The 20,317-nt window shown below is 37.8% G+C and overlaps 1 protein-coding gene across 13 annotated transcripts in view; it reads right to left on the bottom strand.

The window, feature by feature from the left end:
- Positions 1 to 20,317, bottom strand: part of ptprt (protein tyrosine phosphatase receptor type T) — a 321,273-nt gene that overhangs the window by 77,862 nt on the left and 223,094 nt on the right. For 4 of the 13 annotated variants that reach the window (XM_048199085.1, XM_048199077.1, XM_048199074.1 and 1 more), the window contains exons 13-15: positions 19,232 to 19,268; positions 17,188 to 17,244; positions 7,728 to 7,863 (exon numbers count right to left, since the gene is read on the bottom strand). In XM_048199085.1, the coding sequence (XP_048055042.1) occupies positions 7,728 to 7,863; positions 17,188 to 17,244; positions 19,232 to 19,268 (230 nt within the window). Of the gene's footprint in view, positions 1 to 265; positions 299 to 7,727; positions 7,864 to 17,187; positions 17,245 to 19,231; positions 19,269 to 20,317 lie in introns of all 13 variants that reach the window. The other 9 variants (XM_048199084.1, XM_048199081.1, XM_048199083.1 and 6 more) reach the window with 4 other exon arrangements.

Consider the following 20,317-nt stretch of genomic DNA (forward strand, 5'->3'; position numbering starts at 1 on the left):
ACGGCAGGTGGCTAAGTAGGCAGCAGGCAGTGAGGCAGCTCACTAGGTTTGGGAACAGAGCTTATATTTAATCACTAATACAAACAAATCAAGATGATAGTTTCCGTGCATGTGCCAAAATGTGAATGGCAAAAACAAGCTAAAAAAATTATTTAAAATAAATGAAGATACGTGTATAACATGACACAAATGGGATCAAATAAAACAGAATGGTGTGCAAATGGGCTCAGGATGCGTACTGTGGCTAGAATTAAACATACAATACCCCACACTTAGAGTTCTCCAGGTGTGGATTTCTCTAGCAGACGTAGCCCAGAGGAGAAGAAATAAAAGACAGGGTATGAGTCTAGAGGTTAAGTAACATACGCTCTCACACACACACACACACACACACACACACTAACATCACCTCTTCATACTTCACAGCATATAATACAGCATCTGAGGGTTTTTCTGTGTGGTAGGCCAAACAGTGAGTGTATATATTGCGCTGCATGCAACTCAGTGAGTTTTGACTAGCTGAAATGGAGAAGCTTGAGTGAGCAGTGAGAGCTGAGATGGAAATGTTACGTTGTCCCATGCCTCTCATATAAACGTTTCAGCTTAGCACTTGTTATACATCAATCTACATTATAAACTTATAAAAAAAAAAAAAAAAATGCACCATAGCCAGTACACCTTAAAAATGCAAAATGACCAGTATACATCTGACGTGAGGTTAGTTTTGAAGTGTCAAGAACATGTCACGGTCACATTTCACCCTAAAATCAAAGGAAAAGGAAAAATAAAGACCTTTCAAGACAATTAAAGGATTAGTTCACTTCAGAATTAAAATTTCCTGATAATTTACTCACCCCCATGTCATCCAAGATGTTAATGTCTTTCTTTCTTCAGTTGAAAAGAAATTAAGGTTTTTGAGGAAAACATTCCGTCACGCATGACCTTTCCAACGTGATTACATAACACGTGGCGCATTGCAGAGATGAGCATTTGTGGTTAAAAAGTATATACATTTTTTTTTTTGTTTGTTTTAGAAAATGACCAATCGTTTTGCTAGTTAAGACCCTTATTCCTTGTCTGGGATCTTGTAGAGCTCTTTGAAGCTGCATTGAAACTGCAATTTGGACTTTCAACCCGTTGAACCCTGTTGAAGTCCACTATATGGAGAAAAATCCTGAAATGTTTTCCTCAAAAACCTTAATTTCTTTTCGACTGAAGAAAGAAAGACATAAATGACATGGGGGTGAGTAAATTATCAGGAAATTTATATTATGAAGTGAGCTATTCCTTTTTTTTTTAATTAGGATGAAATCCCCATTACTGCAGCACAAAAAACATCTAATTCTCATTAAGGTAATGTGGAGAAAAATATTAACATATAAATATTTAAAATATACTGTATATATAAATGATAAATATTAATGTATGCATGATAATGGTAAAGTGCTAATGTATTCTGGAGTATTTAAAAATTAATAAACAATCTAATAACAATCACCATAGTAATGAGAATTTCTCAATTCTAACATTAAAATATTACGGTAATGAGAAAATGTTTTTAATCATCATGAAAATTGTCACAATGCAAAAAAAAGCCCATAATAGGCTTTATTTTATTAAAAAAAACTTTGATTTGGGTTGAAATGTGACCTAGACCTGTTCTTGACAGCTATACAAGGAAAAATATGGCCTATTGCATATTACAGGTGGCATACGGAAATGTGAAACAGCACATTAGACTTCATGGAGTACCTTCACCAGTGCATGTATGTTTAGGTATCCAAACTGAACGGCACCAGAGCCAAATCTCCTGTGACTCAATGCAAGACGGCAGCTACAATTCCAACTTTTAAAAGATATGCCAGCCATCCATTATTAATTACAATCTATCTTAGCTTAGTCAAAGACGCCTGAGGGGACATTTTATTACCAAGAAGTAAAACATCAATTTGCCATTAGACTCAGCTTGTCCACTCCATTCATCCTTGTATTATAAGTTTAAAAATGAAGTCCATCTCTCCTGCCTTAAAAAAAACATGCTTTACACAAGCTCTGAGAGATAAAAAAGCATAGCTTATGAGCTCGCAAGCATTTTTGACGCCACAGAAATAATTCATGGTGACTGAAAGACATGTAAAATGCTGCAATGCATGAGACATCATCGCCTGACTTAAGTGCTGGTGTCAGTGGCTAAAATATGAATGATCAAAAGAAGTTGAGGGATAAGCAATTTTGTCTTTTCTCCTGAAAACAAAATGCGTTAGAGAGCAGACATCTACAATCATTGCAAATTGAATTCTTCAGTTCTCTGATGCTAAAAACGTACAATTCTAGTGCCCTGGAATTGGTTCCATATTCCTAGATGCTTCCCTAAACAGCAGAAAATTTACTCAAAATTCACCTCGACATATCTGAAAACAAAAAATGTGAGTTATCTATTGACATGGCTAATCTTTTAAACAGCGAACTGAACATAGATGACATTGTTGCATGATAATCAGAAAATAAAGTTACAACTGGATTTCTGAATTTGTACTGAGGTGGAAAACAAGATGCAGAATTGCAACACTGCCTGATATACTAGTCTTTCACTAGTACAGAAAGGTACTTAAAATGGTAATTAAAAACTACTTTTAAAAGGTACTAAAAATATCTAATCCAATGGGTCCTATTTGAATGATCTAAGCATATGGTCTAAAGGTGCTTTTGCTTGTTTAATGACAGACAAAATGGTTGGCGAGTCAGGCACATGGTCCAAAAGGGTTACACCTATTCTCTTAATGAGTTATGGGTGTGTTTATGGCATAACATGCAACAAACCAATCAGAGTTTCATCTCCCATTCCCTTTAAAAGCCAGGTGCACTTGCACCATGGCGGATTGCTATTTACATGGAGGAATACAGACATCCTCAACCTGATGAGTCAGTTTAAATACATGTGTGTATTGCCATGATTGGTCAAATAATTAGCCAATTTCCTTCGTCATTACTGCAAAAAGGTAATTCTGATACATGCAATTACTATCCATTATGACAGGACACAATAATAATCTTTTTATTTTTAATATTTGTCATGTTTGTGTGCTGCTGCACGTCCCTGTGTGTGTAACAAGCAGAGTGTACACGTGTTGTGCACCCGTCTATGGGTGCGTATTACTAATGCGCCCTTTAAATAACAAAAATAAAAAAATACTGCAACGTCATTATCAGTTGCCTCAAAATAGCAACACGCCAACAATGCGCCTGAACACACCTCGTTTTCAGACCAGCACACCCATGGGCGAACAGATTTGCTATTTAAACAATGTGGCGCTGGATGTGAAAACGATAACTGTGTCGGGCTGAAACTAGCAAAAAACACTTGTGACGCGCCTGGCGTCGCATTGCGCCGGGCGTATGATAGGGCCCAATATGTGCGTGTGCTATATTTTTTTCGTGTTTGCTAACTCAGCAAACTCTAACTGACTGCCTTAAAAGGTAGCTGCCTACATAGATAGCATAAAGGGAAGCAGCTTGCTAGGGTTCAGAGCACAATCCTACAATACACTTGTGTCTAAATGTATGCATGATAGCTGTAAAGTTTTCAAACCAACCACAGTCTGAGCTATTTATGTGAATCCAGACTTGGAGAACTAATGTATTTGCATATAACTTCTGCCACTGTGACTCCCACGCATCAGAAACCTGACAAAAAAGCACAAGCTATTATTGCAATATTCAAGCGTCAAGTTTCTGCCTCTTATGAATAGAAGTGCCCTTCCTTCATCGACTGTGAAAGATGAACACCTACTAAGGCCATTCACGGCTAACCTTTTGATTCCCGCTCTTTTAATAGCGAGATCTATCATTAAGTTTCAATTCGCACTGCTCCAGACAGTGATGCATTAACAATGGTGCTGTCAAGCACTCCTTTACAATTCATGGTAATTAGAGCTTAATGATTTAGCTGGTGGTTTTAAACACTATTGTATTTCCGACTGTGGCTCGTATTGGCACTCTATAAGGTCCCGTCATCACCTTGCCCTTGTGAACAATCAAACAGGTTAAAAAAAAAAGAAAAGAAAAGAAAAAAGTCCTAGGTTTAGGCTAATATGCATTAAGACGTGGTCAACTTAATCAGCTATTTGAGTAAAGCAGCATGAGTGTGGACCTCAACTATGCCATGAAAAACAGGAATGGTGTGTCACAGTGGGATTCGGGTGTGATCTATAGTTAATTTACTACTGCCCTTGTAGTACTGGACAATGTACAAATTATATAATGACTTTCAAGGATGTTAACTTTTTAAAAGAATTTTCCATCGGTTCCCAGCATGCAATAGACACCATTTCACCGTCTCAATTAACTATAGACCCAGTATAGTCCGAAATGAGTAACCCACTTCTAGTCCAAATAACGTTGAATTTGGTTACATGCCTTTTTTCCAAAATAACTTGCAAGATGTATGATATTCCATCATGTAAGCAAAGTCAACAGTGACTTCGGTGATTCGGTTTCATTTCTTTGACTAGTCTATTCTTTGATGACTAGTCTATTCTTGGGCTATGGTTAAATTTTCACTGACAGTCCAGTTTTTGCCTTGTTTTAGCCTAGACGTCAGGGCTGTGTTTGGACTATTAGACGTCTTTTAAATGCAAAATTGCTTGCTGGGTTCTTAAATGTGTAATCCATGTATTTCAAATGTTAAAATATCTTCTCCAATTATAAGTAAGATAAGTATGAGTCAATTATAAATAAGATTTGAGTAAGTAAGGACTCAAGAAGGACTGTGTAACAGTATATTGAATCTGAGCATTAGGTCAAAAAGTGACAGCAGCCTAATAAACCTGCTGCAGTCTGTTAATCAAAGAACAAAAGGAAAAGAGAAAATCACTCACTGCTTTTAGACTGAATAACTTTTGTAACTTTAAATACTATGTAACGAAGTTCGTCAATACGGGAAGAAGGAGGCGGGAACCGGCGAACATTCAACAAAACTTTAATACCAAAATAAACAAAGAACAAAACGAAAGTAATGCCGGCAGACCCTCGCGGACGTCTGCCGGCCACACAAACATAATAAAACATAACGTAAAGTCCAGGCCTGGTCCTCTCTCGTCCTTCACTGTAGTCGCTCCTCCTTTTATGCTCCCGGAGCTCCTCCGTGAGGGACTCAAGGCCGGTGCGCCTCCCAGGTGAAGCTCATTAACACTCGCGCCACCGGCCTCGCGCCGTTCCCTCACGGCTCTCGCCCGCCCTGGTCGCCACATACCCCCATCGCCCCTCGCAGGCCGGGGGGTACTCCCGAGACTGCGCTCTACTCCCCCCCGGGGCCTGTCTCGGCGGCCGCAGCACCTGGGGGTAAGGACAGACGAGACGAGAGAAAGGAGACGGAAGCAAGGGGAGCGACAGGACGAGAGAGGGGAGAGAGGAAAAAAGAGAAAAAAAAAATTCTTGGTCCGGTTCCCCGACACACTGCCGTTCGGTCCTCAGCCAGCCGGGAGGCTCTTCCTCGCGGTGCCATGCGGTGGCACTGGACGCTCGGTGGACGGCCCGATCCTCGACCGCCTCCTGGCGGCCGGCGATGGCTCCTCCGGACTGAGGGCAGCCGGCAGCGAGTCCCCCGTTCCCTGCTCCTCCCCTTTATGGCGGACGGCAGCAGGCTCCGGCCCACGGCAAACGGCGGCGACTCCTCCGCTCCCTCTTGGACGGCAGCCACCCCACCTCGTCCCAGGGGCACAGCCTCGAGCTCTCCGTCCCACCTGTCACTAGGCTCCAGCACCACCGCCTCGGGCAGCCTCTCGCGGTCTACACACACTCCCGCGCTGCCCGAACTCCGCAGCACCGCGATCCCCCTCAGCAGCGAGGGCTCTTCGACAGCATGTCCCTCCTTCCTCCCGGGTTTCGGCACCAATGTAACGATGTTCGTAAATGTGGGAAGAAGGAGGCGGGAACCGGCGAACGTTCAACAAAAGTTTAATCTCCAAAATAAACAAAGAACAAAACGAAAGTAATGCCGGCAGACCCTCGCGGACGTCTGCCGGCCACACAAACATAATAAAACATAACATAAAGTCCAGGCCTGGTCCTCTCTCGTCCTTCACTGTAGTCGCTCCTCCTTTTATGCTCCCGGAGCTCCTCCGTGAGGGACTCAAGGCCGGTGCGCCTCCCAGGTGAAGCTCATTAACACTCGCGCCACCGGCCTCGCGCCGTTCCCTCACGGCTCTCGCCCGCCCTGGTCGCCACATACTATATTGTTTCTTTTCTCCAATTATGAATCTAGTAGTTTGAATCTACTTGAAAGTTTTGTAACTTTAATTGCAACAATTAATCTTTTTTTTTTTTTTTTTTTTTTTTTTTTATAATGAAGACTATCCAGTGTTTTTACATTTGATTTCTGTAATATTTCTTAACTGAATACTACGACATATATAAAAATCTTGATGCACTGTTTGTATAATTTGTATCTGTATTCTATGGTATTTATTTGTATTTATTTGCAACTACTTGTAATTTGGTTGTTTGATCTCGTTTTATTACTGACTGTTTACTTGTATTTTTTTTTAAATTCAATTCAAAGTTTGAAATCAAGCTTCTGTGTGCTGTGTGTAAACAAAATTTCCCCATTGTAAAAACACAAATACACTGAGTGAGCAAACATTTAGGTGAGATAATAGTAATGGTAACTGATCAATGTTTATATGTGTCAAAATTAAAATCTGTTCATCATATTAAGTTATCGTGTCTGTTCAGAAGACTTGGATTAAACCGCTCCATTCATATGGATTACTAGTACGATGTGTCATGTACTTTTTGAAGCTTGAAAATATTGATTGACTAGATTTTCAATGCATGGACAAAAAAAAGATATAGTATTAAAAATATCTATATGGCAGTATATTTTGCAGTTTTTCCCTGTGGTGTCCAAAATTGTATTAAGTGTTAATATTTGTCAAGGTATCGTATTGAAGTTAGAAATTCCAGTATTGTGACAACACTTACAATGTAGTATATTTATGATATAATATATTCAGAAATATTAATAATGCAAAATGAGGTATGTATACAATTTCTAAAATATTTAACACTATTTACTGAAAATTCACTAAAATATTTAAAAACAGAAAGTTTATTATTAAATATCAATATATTTACAATGTGGACAAGACTGCAGATAGATTTTGTAACTGACAGAAAAAGTCCAGAAAAATCTTAAAATGGCCAAATATCGGTTTATTGATGGCTGAAATGTCAGTTTATTGCTGACAGGATATTTTCAGCCGCATCCCATTTATCTCAAACTCTAGTTTTGACTTCAATTTAAAGGGTTCAAGCCTTAAATAGCAGGTCAGACAAACACCCCCGTAATTCCTGCCTAGACTAAATAAACTGTTCCACAGACAGACGAGGAGTGCAGAGCTGTGCGAGTGCTGGTGTGCGGCAGGGACGGCAGAGGCACTATGGGAAGTGGTGGGCTCTTGTAAGGCACAATGACATGAGGGGGTGTGTTGGGGGGTGGGCGGTAAAGTAGGTGAGAGGAAGTGATGTAATGAAAGAAAGCCAGTGTGCATGTTTCACCAGGAGACACAAAAGCTGATTATGTCAAAAGCAATGCTAACTAACACCCTCAAATTCCCCTGAAAAGAAATGTGCCTCAGCTACTGTACATTCAAACATGAGCAACTGTATATGCATACATTATATTATTCATTGTAATGTTAAGCTAAAAGTGCGTGTGCAAGCAGTACCTGCGTTTGAAGGTGAGAAGAACGCCCAGGAGAATGATGACAAACATGAGGATTCCCGCAATGACGCCTGCCATCTTTACAGTGCTGTCCACCTGTTTTTCAGGCTCTATGTCATTGGAATTCTGGGTAGATGCACCTTTAAAGCAACAAGTACATCACAAAGAAGAGAAAGGGTCTTTAACTAAGACAAGAGCTGTTGAGTGTGCTCTACAGCGACACACGCAAAACCAACACATACAAGAACCAAATGAAAACACATAAAATGAAGTCCATTCAAGCACGTCCTACATTCACACACTTTCACACGCACAATCAGCCCAAGTGAAAACATACTCAAAAGACACACACATTCAAAATTAAATTAAATGCATTTAAATTTAGACAAAACAAATGCACAAGTGACACCGATCATTACTGTGTGGCAGGTTTATGGCAAAGGGGAATCGTTTATTGAATGGCATTAATTAACAGGCAACAGACAAAAAAAAAAAAAAGAAAGACCTTAAGGAGCCTTTTAAATACTGTATCACTGTGGTGAAATGAAACAGTTTAGGGCCTTTGGATTTTGGGTTAGAGAATGCAAATAAACCAAAAGACAATTCAACGTGAGAAATGCAGGCATGAAATATGGATACAAGATTGATTAGCCAAACAAAAAGAGGATGAAGGCAGAGAACGAGAGTAGAGATTCATGCAGATGTACAGTATGTGTGTCTTTGTGTACATATGGGTGTTGCATACTCGCATGCAGCACATCTTGCAGGACGTTTTGTTGACGACGAATTGTTATTTTAATATCTGTATAAAATCTGTACAACCATGCATGACTTTTAGAAAATACTGTTCAGATTAGCGTGGCTCCACACCAAACGGCTCATCTACCTTCATCAGGCATGTAATTCTACTGTGAAATTGCCATTATTTCTATGAAAGAATTTCAGCTGCTTGCTGTTGCCGTAATTCACTGTTGAAAAGGTCATAATCATCTTGTTGATTTTTTGCACTTTATTTTCAAAACATGAACTAAATGAAATATTCCACCACATAATAATCTACATCAATCTTAATAATGCAAAGAAGAAAGGTTGTATAGACTTTAAAAAAATGTATAGATATAAATAAATGGTTGCATAAAATATCTACAGATACACAAACCTTAGAAAAGCATGTAATCCATGTCTTCAGCGATTAAACAATTATGTTATTTTTTACCTTCACGTTGCATTTAAGGGAATATTTTTTAACCTGCCAGTGAGACATCTTTAACAATCTGCTGCATATTAACACATTGATCTCTCTATGTGGGTGGTTTGCTTTCATGTAAGCTCAATCATTTGATTTATTTATTTCCCTCAAACCGTACAGTTCTTTTAAGCATGAGAAGATTAAACATTCAACCAAAAAGACATTTCTGGAACTGTATGCTGAAAAGCTAAACCTAAACAAAACAAAAAAGTCCTTTTATTAATCAGTAGTTTTGGCTTGTTTTGCAGTACAAAAAAATGTAAATATATAAACGGCAATGGTGTAAAATCTCGTTCAAGAAATATTCACTGAAAAAAGTCTCACTATTTTATGCAGTTGTGCTTCTCAAGTAAATTTCTCTTGTCTTAAGGATGTTCAGATATTTTCACAAGAAAACATGGCATAAATACTTTGGATATGTGCTGACAGCGATTTGTAGTGACATAATTTCTAGTGAGTTCGCAATCTAAGGGGTCATTCACACAGAATGCATTTTTTGCGGTTAAAAATGCGAGACGCCGGTCAGTGGAGCGAAAAAAAGAAGCAGCAAAGTCTAGATACGTGTTTTGCACAAGATTCTGCAAAAAGATGGGAGACACAAGCACAATTGTTAACGATGTCCATCTGACGTGTGTTTACTTTGAAAAACAATGGAAAAGTAGCACAGCGGAATGGAAAAATGCGTTCTGTGTGAACTGGCCCTAAGGCAACATAAGCAAACCCCTAACACCGGGTTCAGACTACACAATAGTTTTGTCTGTTACGATAGTCACGGTGTCAGATATGTGATTTTGACTTCTAAGTGAAGTTCACAACGTAATTTCGGGAGGAGTGAACCCATCTAATCTTTCAATTAGTGAAATTCAAACATAATCTCAAGAGGAGGGAACCCTAATCTTTCAATTACGACCAGAGCACATAAGCAGCTACTCACCCTGCTCTGGCATCAGTTGTTTCGATATCCCTCCACCTCCCCAACTCCACTACATAATTTAGGCATCTCATCTATCGCACTCCTCTTCCAGGCACGAGTTGAAGCTGCTTCCTCGAGCCCCTCCACAGCGGAAAGCAAGCCAAATACGTTTAATCTTATTAGCTTAAAGATTTTATGAGGAAACGAACTCGTGAAATTCTTGTCATGCCATGGACAAGAAACATGTCAGACTACACGTTGCTTCCTGACCGATCATCGTTTGTCATCTTTAACGATGTGCGTAATGTCACTGAAAGGCGGAACTAGCCACTGACTTCCGGAAACAAACAATGGTTACCGAAGCGGCATGTTAGCTTAATGGTAATTCTAGTACTCACGGGTTGCTTAAGCGCCTCCGCTATCATATATTGTTTTTCACTCTGTCGAGGTAGTCCCTCGAGGAAACATCATAAAGGCAGGAGTATTGTTGCCATAGCTCCACGAACCTTCCCTTCATCAGATAATTCCATCTAGCAGTAGGTTTCTAGGTTTTCACAACAAAACCCACCCAACTGCTACTCAAAATTAGCCCAAAACAGTGGGGGTTCCCTGGTAAAAATTGCATTCCAAGGAGAAAAATCCATGTTTTTGGTGGGGTTCCCCTGGTAAAATGCGCATTCCAGGGGCTAAATATCATGTTATTTGGGGTCACTTCAACCTGCAAACACGAAAAACAACCCACGGCAACGGCGTTAAAGTATCCCAATTCCGCTGAAAAACTACGGACTTGGCAACACTGCCTAGCATCTCTTTCATTTCTCCCTGTTTGAAATCTGTGTATGGAAGAGCTTCTGTGCTCCTATTGGTCAATGTCGCAGATGTGACGGAACCTGTCGTGGAGGACCAAAAAAACATGCTAGTCTTTGCCAAAATTGGACTGATATTGTGTATTCTGAACACAGCAAGCAAGACATATATCTGGGACCGGACTTTGAAAATAATCACAACTTTAGTTTCTTCTGACCTTTGAAAGAACACTGAGCCAATCTTTTCTAACCTGGAGTGTTTTCTAGCTAAACACTTTTTTAGCTCCATCTAGAGCTGTCAGAAGGTGAAGGCAGCGCTATGGATGGCCTACGTGGATGGACTATGTGCTCTCCTTTGACTCTATCAATGTGGTAACTGAACTCCATGTCCTCCAGTCTGCTCTGATCTGATTGGGTTCAACAGTTCATGATCCACACACACAAACACATTCACACACATCCCAACAGACACTTTCGCCATGATGTTCTTTCAGCCTATTTTCTGATATCATCCTCCCAACCAGAACTATCTTCACGGCAACAATATTAATCTTGACCAACCAATTGACTCGTTTTACCAACCCTTTAAGACATCACAAAATCACTTCTCATAGAGCTCTATATGCCATGATACACCTAAAAAACAGATGAATTTTTAGCACATACATTTAAAATACTGCTCAATTTCAGTTTGTGTCCAATCTACCCTCAAAATGCCATCTGGATAGAAAATGTCCCTCCACCATAATACCACCTACTTCTGACCGGTAATAGCAAGCAGTAAATCATAGTTTCAGTAGTTTGTCTTGAAGTAAAATCTGATGGCCATTTACACACCTCAGCTTTAAATTGTGATTTTTACAACAGTTCATTCCATACCACCCACAACCTAGTAAGGTAATGAAATAGCGATTCTATGTGTTTATATTTGTACAATTTTGACATATAATTGGTTCTAATGGCTCTCATACCTATCTGAATCATAAGGATTTTAGCAATCATGCAAAAGTGCTCTTATAAGACATATGCTATATTTCCTGCCCAACATAAGATGTAAAATAATACAGAAAAATACAAACTGCCCTTGATTAGAAACACTTGCCATGCATTTCCCTTCACCCACTCTACAAGCTTTGCTTGTATGCCCAATAAAATATGCGAGTATGCAAATCATTTTATTTTGATAGGGAAAAATTAAGTATCAAAGAGGAATTATTATCAAAGCCCATCATATTAAAACTTAATCCCCACCATATACAGGGGGCGTTGGAGTGGGTGCGTTTTCATTGCCGACATTTTGCGATACTCTGTGGTTCTGTTAGCGTGTGAAAAAGGTACTTTTGTATAACTTTATTTAAAGCAGGTCTGTAGGCTGAGGGATTACGCAAGGATTTATGGGGGTGCATATCACTGCTGATATCTCCACGGCTATTGTTCGTCAGTCGACAGGATTATGGATGCATCATTAGATTCATCTAACAGGATTATAATCTCAGATGGACTCAGATTAAGATTAGGCATTCATGTAAATGACCCATAATGCTAATGGCTCAAAAAAGCCAAATACAAAGAGGTTAAAGGGTGAATTTTAAATACATTTGACTAAAAATCCCCTTTGTTTCTAATTCACAAGTGTATTTAGGTTTTAGCATTGCTGGTTATTTTTGTTAAATTGTGTTAAATTCCAGATGGGAGCACTGAGAAACAAAGGGTATTTGTGTAAACTGCAAATTGATTTCAAACTCAAAGCGTACATGAATAATGCATTATTTATTTATTTATTTATTTATTTTTTTGCTTGTTTTTGGAACTGTTGGGATAATGCAGAAAACACAACTAAGTTTTGCTTTTTAATGGTTAGTGAATATTACTTGCCCCCAAAAAAATTGTTTGGAAAAGTCACACCTAAAAATGTATGAATTTCATTGCATAGGAAACAAAATCTGCAAATAAAAATTGATATCTGCAAATTAATATTATTTATTGACACAAATTTTGAGTTAAATACTGAATGAGAGTTCATTTAAAACCCATCAATTTTCTTTTAGTAAAATGTGTTGCTTGAAAAGTGTGTTTGTATTGTCCTTCTTTACAATAAATGTCTGATATTTTGCTATCTGTGCATATTCAAGTTTCAATTAAGTGTGCAATTACTTTTTGAGGCCAGTGTGCACTCAAATTGAACTCTCAAAACATAATTATGATCCTTATAACTACATGTCAAAATATATATTTAAAATGTAAAATTATGACTTTAATCTGCATAATTCAGACGATTAAGCATTGTAACGGTTCACTAGATGGCTAAAAGTCAACTATCTCCTGTGCAACACAGATATCCTGCAAGACCCTTCAGAAATGTAAGACATTTTAGTGCAAGCAATTTGTAATTTCAGTCAGGGCAATTGAACATTTTGTATGTGACTGTAGAGTGAAATGGAGAAGCAATGAGACGTGGACCATATTGCACTGGAACTAAAGAGCTGACACCTGTGTATGTGTGTGTGCGTGTGTGCAAGAGCTTGACATCTGATCTGAACAACAAAATCTATCCTTCAATATATGATAGAAATAACTGAATTATTTTAAGAATTATATGAGCATACAATAAGCAAATATAACAACAGTGTATAAACACACTCAATACTTCCACACACAGGAATATATATCTGGAATATTAAACACACACAAACATCCAAGCATACTAAGGTACACAAAAACATGCTGGCAAACACACACACACACACACACACACACACACACACACACACACACACCGGTTAGGCTGGCAGGGTCAGAGTGTATGACTGGGGTCATGTTGGGTGGGTCACATGTAAGGGGTGGAGTGTTGAGGTAAGGCAACATATATCACTTTACGCTCACATTTTGCTCAGAAACTTATTAAGCTCTACTGTAATATATCTTTATGCATATCCAAACATTTAAATAATGGTCTGAATTAATAAAAAATAAATAAATAAATACATTAAAAAAGTTTATATATATATATATATATTAGGGCTGTCAACCATAATGCGTTAAAGCATGCGTTTAATTCAAAATCCTTAACGCGTTAAAATTATTTGACGCATTTAATGCGAAAAAATTACAGAAGCATGTGAAATTGCATCATAACGTAATTTACGTCACACAGTTAGATGATCTTAAAGTCCATGCTGATTATATCAGAGAAGGCAGAGAGAATCATTAATTCCAGTGCTGGTTTTGCTTTAAAACACAAACTCTCTGTCATTTTCTGTCATTGTATCTGAAGAGCGCGAGCCCTCCAGCATCACGCTGTTCCTGTCTGAACGGAATGGTCAGATTATATGAAAACTGTTTCTTGGCTGGATAAAGCAAACCAGCTTCTTGCTATGAAAGTTTTGATAGAGGAGGATTGCAATCAAAGTAAAGATGTGATCTACTGCTGACATGCAAATTAAAGAACACAGACACAGTCAAATCAATTGACCAATGCAATCTACCAAGAGCAGAGTAAATTAGCGTTGGGACACAAATAAACAGATCTGATGCTCTCATCAGGAGCGGGTCGACACAGACGCAACTTGTTACATGTAATCTGACAAACAAGTACACATATATAATATCGTTTGCCAAGCCATGTTATATACAGGTGCTGGTCAAATAATTAGAATATCATCAAAAAGTTGATTTATTTCACTAATTCCATTCAAAAAGTGAAACTTGTATATTATATTCATTCATTACACACAGACTGATATATTTCAAATGTTTATTTCTTTTAATTTTGATGATTATAACTGACAACTAAGGAAAATCCCAAATTCAGTATCTCAGAAAATTAGAATATTATGAAAAGGTTCAATATTGAAGACACCTGGTGCCACACTCAAACTCAAAACACCTGCAAAGGCCTTTAAATGGTCTCTCAGTCTAGTTCTGTAGGCTACACAATCATGGGGAAGACTGCTGACTTGACAGTTGTCCAAAAGACGACCATTGACACCTTGCACAAGGAGGGCAAGACACAAAAGGTTATTGCAAAAGAGGCTGTTCACAGAGCTCTGTGTCCAAGCACATTAATAGAGAGGTGAAGGGAAGGAAAAGATGTGGTAGAAAAAAATGTACAAGCAATAGGGATAACCGCACCCTGGAGAGGATTGTGAAACAAAACCCATTTAAAAATGTGGGGGAGATTCACAAAGAGTGGACTGCAGCTGGAGTCAGTGCTTCAAGAACCACTACGCACAGACGTATGCAAGACATGGGTTTCAGCTGTCGCATTCCTTGTGTCAAGCCACTCTTGAACAACAGACAGCGCCAGAAGCGTCTAAAGGCAAAAAGGACTGGACTGCTGCTGAGTGGTCCAAAGTTGTTCTCTAATGAAAGTAAATTTTCTGCATTTCCTTTGAAAATCAGGGTCCCAGAGTCTGGAGGAAGAGAGGGAAGGCACACAATCCACATTGCTTGAGGTCCAGTGTAAAGTTTCCACAGTCAGTGATGGTTTGGGGTGCCATGTCATCTGCTGGTGTTGGTCCACTGTGTTTTCTGAGGTCCAAGGTCAACGCAGCCGTATACCAGGAAGTTTTAGAGCACTTCATGCTTCCTGCTGCTGACCAACTTTATGGAGATGCAGATTTCATTTTCCAACAGGACTTGACACCTGCACACAGTGCCAAAGCTACCAGTACCTGGTTTAAGGACCATGGTATCCCTGTTCTTAATTGGCCAAAAAAATCTATGGGGTATAGAGCTGAAGGCCACTATCAGAGCAACCTGGGCTCTCATAACATGAGTGCTGTACATGCTCATACTTTTCATGTTCATACTTTTCAGTTGGCCAAGATTTCTAAAAATCCTTTCTTTGTATTGGTCTTAAGTAATATTCTAATTTTCTGAGATACTGAATTTGGGATTTTCCTTGGTTGTCAGTTATAATCATCAAAATTAAAAGAAATAAACATTTGAAATATATCAGTCTGTGTGTAATGAATTAATATAATATACAAGTTTCACTTTTTGAATGGAATTAGTGAAATAAATCAACTTTTTGATGATATTCTAATTATATGACCAGCACCTATATGTATATATGCCAACATGGCTTGGCAAATGATATGTTCGGATAACGTCTTCCTATGCTGGCATTCCAAAGAAATTAATACGAGTGGAAAATATTTTCTCTCTTCTACCACGCACTCTCTGTTCTCTGCGATGTCTCCTCCTAGCAGCAACAATTGCAGCTATGTCGCAAAATGGGTTAACACATGCTTTTTTGGGGTGTTAAATAATGGCGCAAATACCAGTAAATTGACAGCGCAAATATTAGTAAATCCTGTTGCGTGAATTATTTAAATAACAAATAATAAATTAAAATCACATAAATTTGGCGTCGGAAAGGGAAATTCCTACAAATGCATATGCAATAAGGTCAGCCACAAAAACAACTCAGTCCATGCCTTTTTCACAATTTTGCATTGTGTGTCTTTAGTAAATCCCGACAGTAGCTTTTTAACGCCAAAAGAGGGTTTGCGCTGATGCAAGCTGTTAGTAAATCTGGCCCATTGTATTTATGCACAGACACATTTCAGTACATTCTTGTTGTTTTCACACACATTCAGGATAATGTTTGGATTTGTCCTGTGTATGTTGCTGTGTACTTTAGTATATATGCAGGTCAAGGCGGCTGGTTTAGTTTTTTTTTTTTTGGCATCTCCCATGATGTGATCCTGTTCAGTATTGATCGCTGTGATTTTTTATGGGTGCTTTGGTGTAGCCTACATAAATGTATGAATTATATGAAATCATATAATTTGGTTATTTGGTGTTCTTTTTTGGAAAGGCATCTAAATTTACCTTGAAAAAAGCTGAAAAATACAGTTTTGTGAAAATCACACTTCAATCTGATGGTTTACTTTGCTGGATATAGGCAATGATGGCAATATGGATGTGTTAAACAAGATAAATGGTGTATGCTTAATTTCACGATAAGTGTGCGAAAAAATAATCTATTGACAGCCCTAATATACATATATATATATATATTCCCCAATAAACAACAGATCATTCAAAACAAGGTTATGTAATTTCTAAGAAAGCAGTATTCTTTAAGAATGAATAATTGAAATTATGAAATCAGTTTTTCAGAGCATAACAAGGTCATGAGCAAAACAACAGTATAGAGGGGATCTCTGTTGTTTTTAAACATGAAATATTAATATTTAATATGATCATTTAAAACATGTGTGCGGCACTGTACATTCTCAGGGTGTCAAATTACAATAGTGTCAATGAAGTCAATGAGAACCAGCTAGACTTTTTAGTGGACCAGACATGCAAAAAAATGCATTAAGATGTCGATGGAAAGAAGCAGATTAAAGGAATAAGGTCTGGGGAAAAAAACAAAAACAAAACAAAACAAAAGAACAAAAAGAGAGAAGGAAACAACAGCGGAAGAAATGTGGATGAAAAGAACAAAGAAGAAAGAAAAGTTTGACTATGGTATAATATTCACCTTCACTGGGAATGACAAGTATGTAGGGCGTGGTATTTTGTCCCCTACCTATTACCACTAAGACAAGGTTTTACGTTCCAGGCCGGCATGCATGAGAGAAAAGAAGGAAAGAAAAAATAGTCTAAAGAATTATGCTTTCAACTTGATCATCTGAGCTTCCTTCGAGTGAGTATCATTTGGCTGGAAAGGAAACTGAAATGTATAGGATACATCAGGTAAGCTAATTCGGAAAGGAAAATTAGTATTACTCCAGAATCATCTAATGGAACCGACAGGATAGGCATGTAAGAGTTAGAGAATTTTTTTTTTTTTTTTTTTCTGAAGTTGAGGCCTTATGTAGCTTTGGAAAATTGTTCTATTCTGAGTCTCCAATTGTATGAAAACTGAAAAGAATAAGAAAAATGTAATCAAATTCATTGAAATAAATACATTTAGGGGGAATGCACTAAGACTAAATTGCGTCTACTGTTGTATATTTGCATTTGCATTGTTTTAGCAGTTGATTAGATAAAGGAATTATGCAAATGAGGTGACTGTGCTAATGAGACTACAAAATTTGTGCTGAATTCAAAATTGCATGTCACAGTTCCCCATGTTGTATGCCAGTTCAGAGTACTAAGATGTGGAGGATGCAGCAGATTTCTGCATTTTGACATACTTAACTGGTACAATAAATGACTGCTTCACCACTGCGACCCAGAATTGGTTCTTTAAAATACAAAAAGTGCACCCTGTGATCACTAGGAAGTGGAGGCAAACATATCTTAATGATATTTTGCTTACCGCCTACTTTACGTGGGAGGTAATATTTACACATTAATCATACCAGAAACAAAGCACTTGGTTTCATGAATAAGGCACAATCTTAAATTAAGTCTAATGCATACAGAAAAGAAGTGTGTTTGCATTGAAAGTAATGGAAATTACTTAATTTAAATACAGTGCAGTGCTATTTCATTCTCATTAAACTAGATTTTAGGTAGTAAATGAATAAGACACAGGGTTTTTGCTTAAATAGCATGAGCAAAAATCACGCAACCGTTTTAGTGAATTCACCCCGTAATCTAAACCTATTAAAAACTCCAACATTAAAACACAAGGAAAGGCCGAGCAACCTCAATTGTCTGTATAAAAGGCATCACCTTTTAAAAGCAGAAACACAAAAGTAATTGTCTTTTTACAATCATAAGAACCCAACTCAGGATGGAACTATCTGGGATATGAAAGGAAAACAGGCAATGAAAAAAAAAGCCTGACATGAAGCAAAATAAAATGAGTTCAGCAAAATAAACAAACAAACAAACAAACAAACAGGTGTGCGCAGAAGCAAGCTTATTGAATAAGATGGAGAAAAGCCAAAAGGTATGAAAGAAAACTGGAAAAGAAAGAATGGGAAAGAAAAAAATGCGATGAGTCTGTAGCGCTGCACGGCTATAGTGTCTCTTTATCCATGATGTCCATTAAATAATAGAAAGTCTCTTGTGATTGCTCTGTTCCTGGAAGTGATTATGTAAAAGGGTCTTTTTACGGAGAGAGGGGGAAATGAAATGGAGCAAAAGAAACTGAACAAAATTGTTGGCCAGAGGCAGATAATCATGCAGGTAAAATAAAATGGGATTTCAGATTTTTCAATGAAACCGGGAGTGCTAATCTCAGTCTGATGCAACTGAGGTTTTTCAGACTGTATAATGAAAAGACTTTGTCCTTTTTTTTTCTTTTTTTTTTTTTTTTACCTCATCATGTTTAGTAATAGGTTCCACTATAAAATCAAAGGTCTATTAAGAATACAGAGGAAACAACATTTCTGATATTACATCTGCTTAATTCCAACCAAAACATGACTTGAGTTTCATTGAGTGTGTTGGGCTACAGGAACTTAAATTAGACAGAACTATCCAAATATCAACCCAGCCAAAGAACTTTTTCAAAGCATGTCTCATCTGAATATACAAAGAAACAAGCAAAATAAGTGAATAAATCAATAATAACAATAATAAAATGTGTCATTCATACAAGCTAACAATAAGTGAAACAACTCTCATACCTTTGGTAGCTAGTCGCACACAGTTGATTTTGGTTTCCTGGAAGAAGAGAGGAAAGTTTGTGTTTTAATTAAATGTCAAAATGAAACTGTATTGAAGAACATTGTTTTTGTCAAGCTACAGTGATCTTAGTAATTGCAACACAATGGAGTGCGGGTTATTTTCATCACGAGGTGCGTGACATTAAGAAACAGTTAATTATATAACCGCATTTCTAATGATAGTGAAGGATTCACAAATGCAGTGCTGAGGTCGAAACAGAGAGAAGCCAACATTATTTACTTTTCATGTAAAGTCACTACAGCTAAGTTAAGGCATTTAAAGAGTTAGTTCACCCAAAAATGAAAATTCTGCCATTAATTATTCACAATCATTTCGTTCCAAACCGAACCGTTTGCATGACGTGCGAGAACCAATGAGGTTCATTCTTGTCTGTTACGCAGCACATTTGAGCTTCCACAAGAACCAATGAGATTTTAGCTTTTAGAGGTTTAGCTTCTTTTTATGTTCACTGATCAATGTTTAGATGTGAATAAAAGGTGATGAAACGTGTACAACCATACCACATATACCTGTTTTGATCATAATCATATTAAAACAATAATATGAATAAAACTGTTTATTTAGATGACAAAACATTTTTCTATTCTATTCTATTCTATTCTATTCTATTCTATTCTATTCTATTCTATTCTATTCTATTCTATTCTAAAGCATTCATGGCTGCCTGGAATGCCAGTTATGATGATAAAAATCTCACTTGCATCCTTCGAATGCCATGTGTGGCGTGACAGGTGTTAATTAGTCGGCAGATTTCAGTGTGAAGTCTGCATGGAAGTTTAGAGCTCTGAGACAGGAAGCCAGATGCTACCATGTGTTTCTGTGAGCGTTTACAACAGCCACTTGTTTTGAATAGATCTGCTGTCCTTGTGCATCTCATCTCAGTAGGCACATAAACAATAATGCCTTCAAATCGCAGGGCCTTGAAAGGTTTTGCTAATGGAAATAATTCATTAAGTTATATTATATAGCAGCCTGTGTTAAACATCCGAAAAGTGTGCCAATCTCAGCGTTGCCACAGTGGGTTA

Source organism: Megalobrama amblycephala, linkage group LG8 (assembly GCF_018812025.1).
Source record: "Megalobrama amblycephala isolate DHTTF-2021 linkage group LG8, ASM1881202v1, whole genome shotgun sequence".
In the NCBI taxonomy this organism is placed as follows: Eukaryota; Metazoa; Chordata; class Actinopteri; order Cypriniformes; family Xenocyprididae; genus Megalobrama; species Megalobrama amblycephala.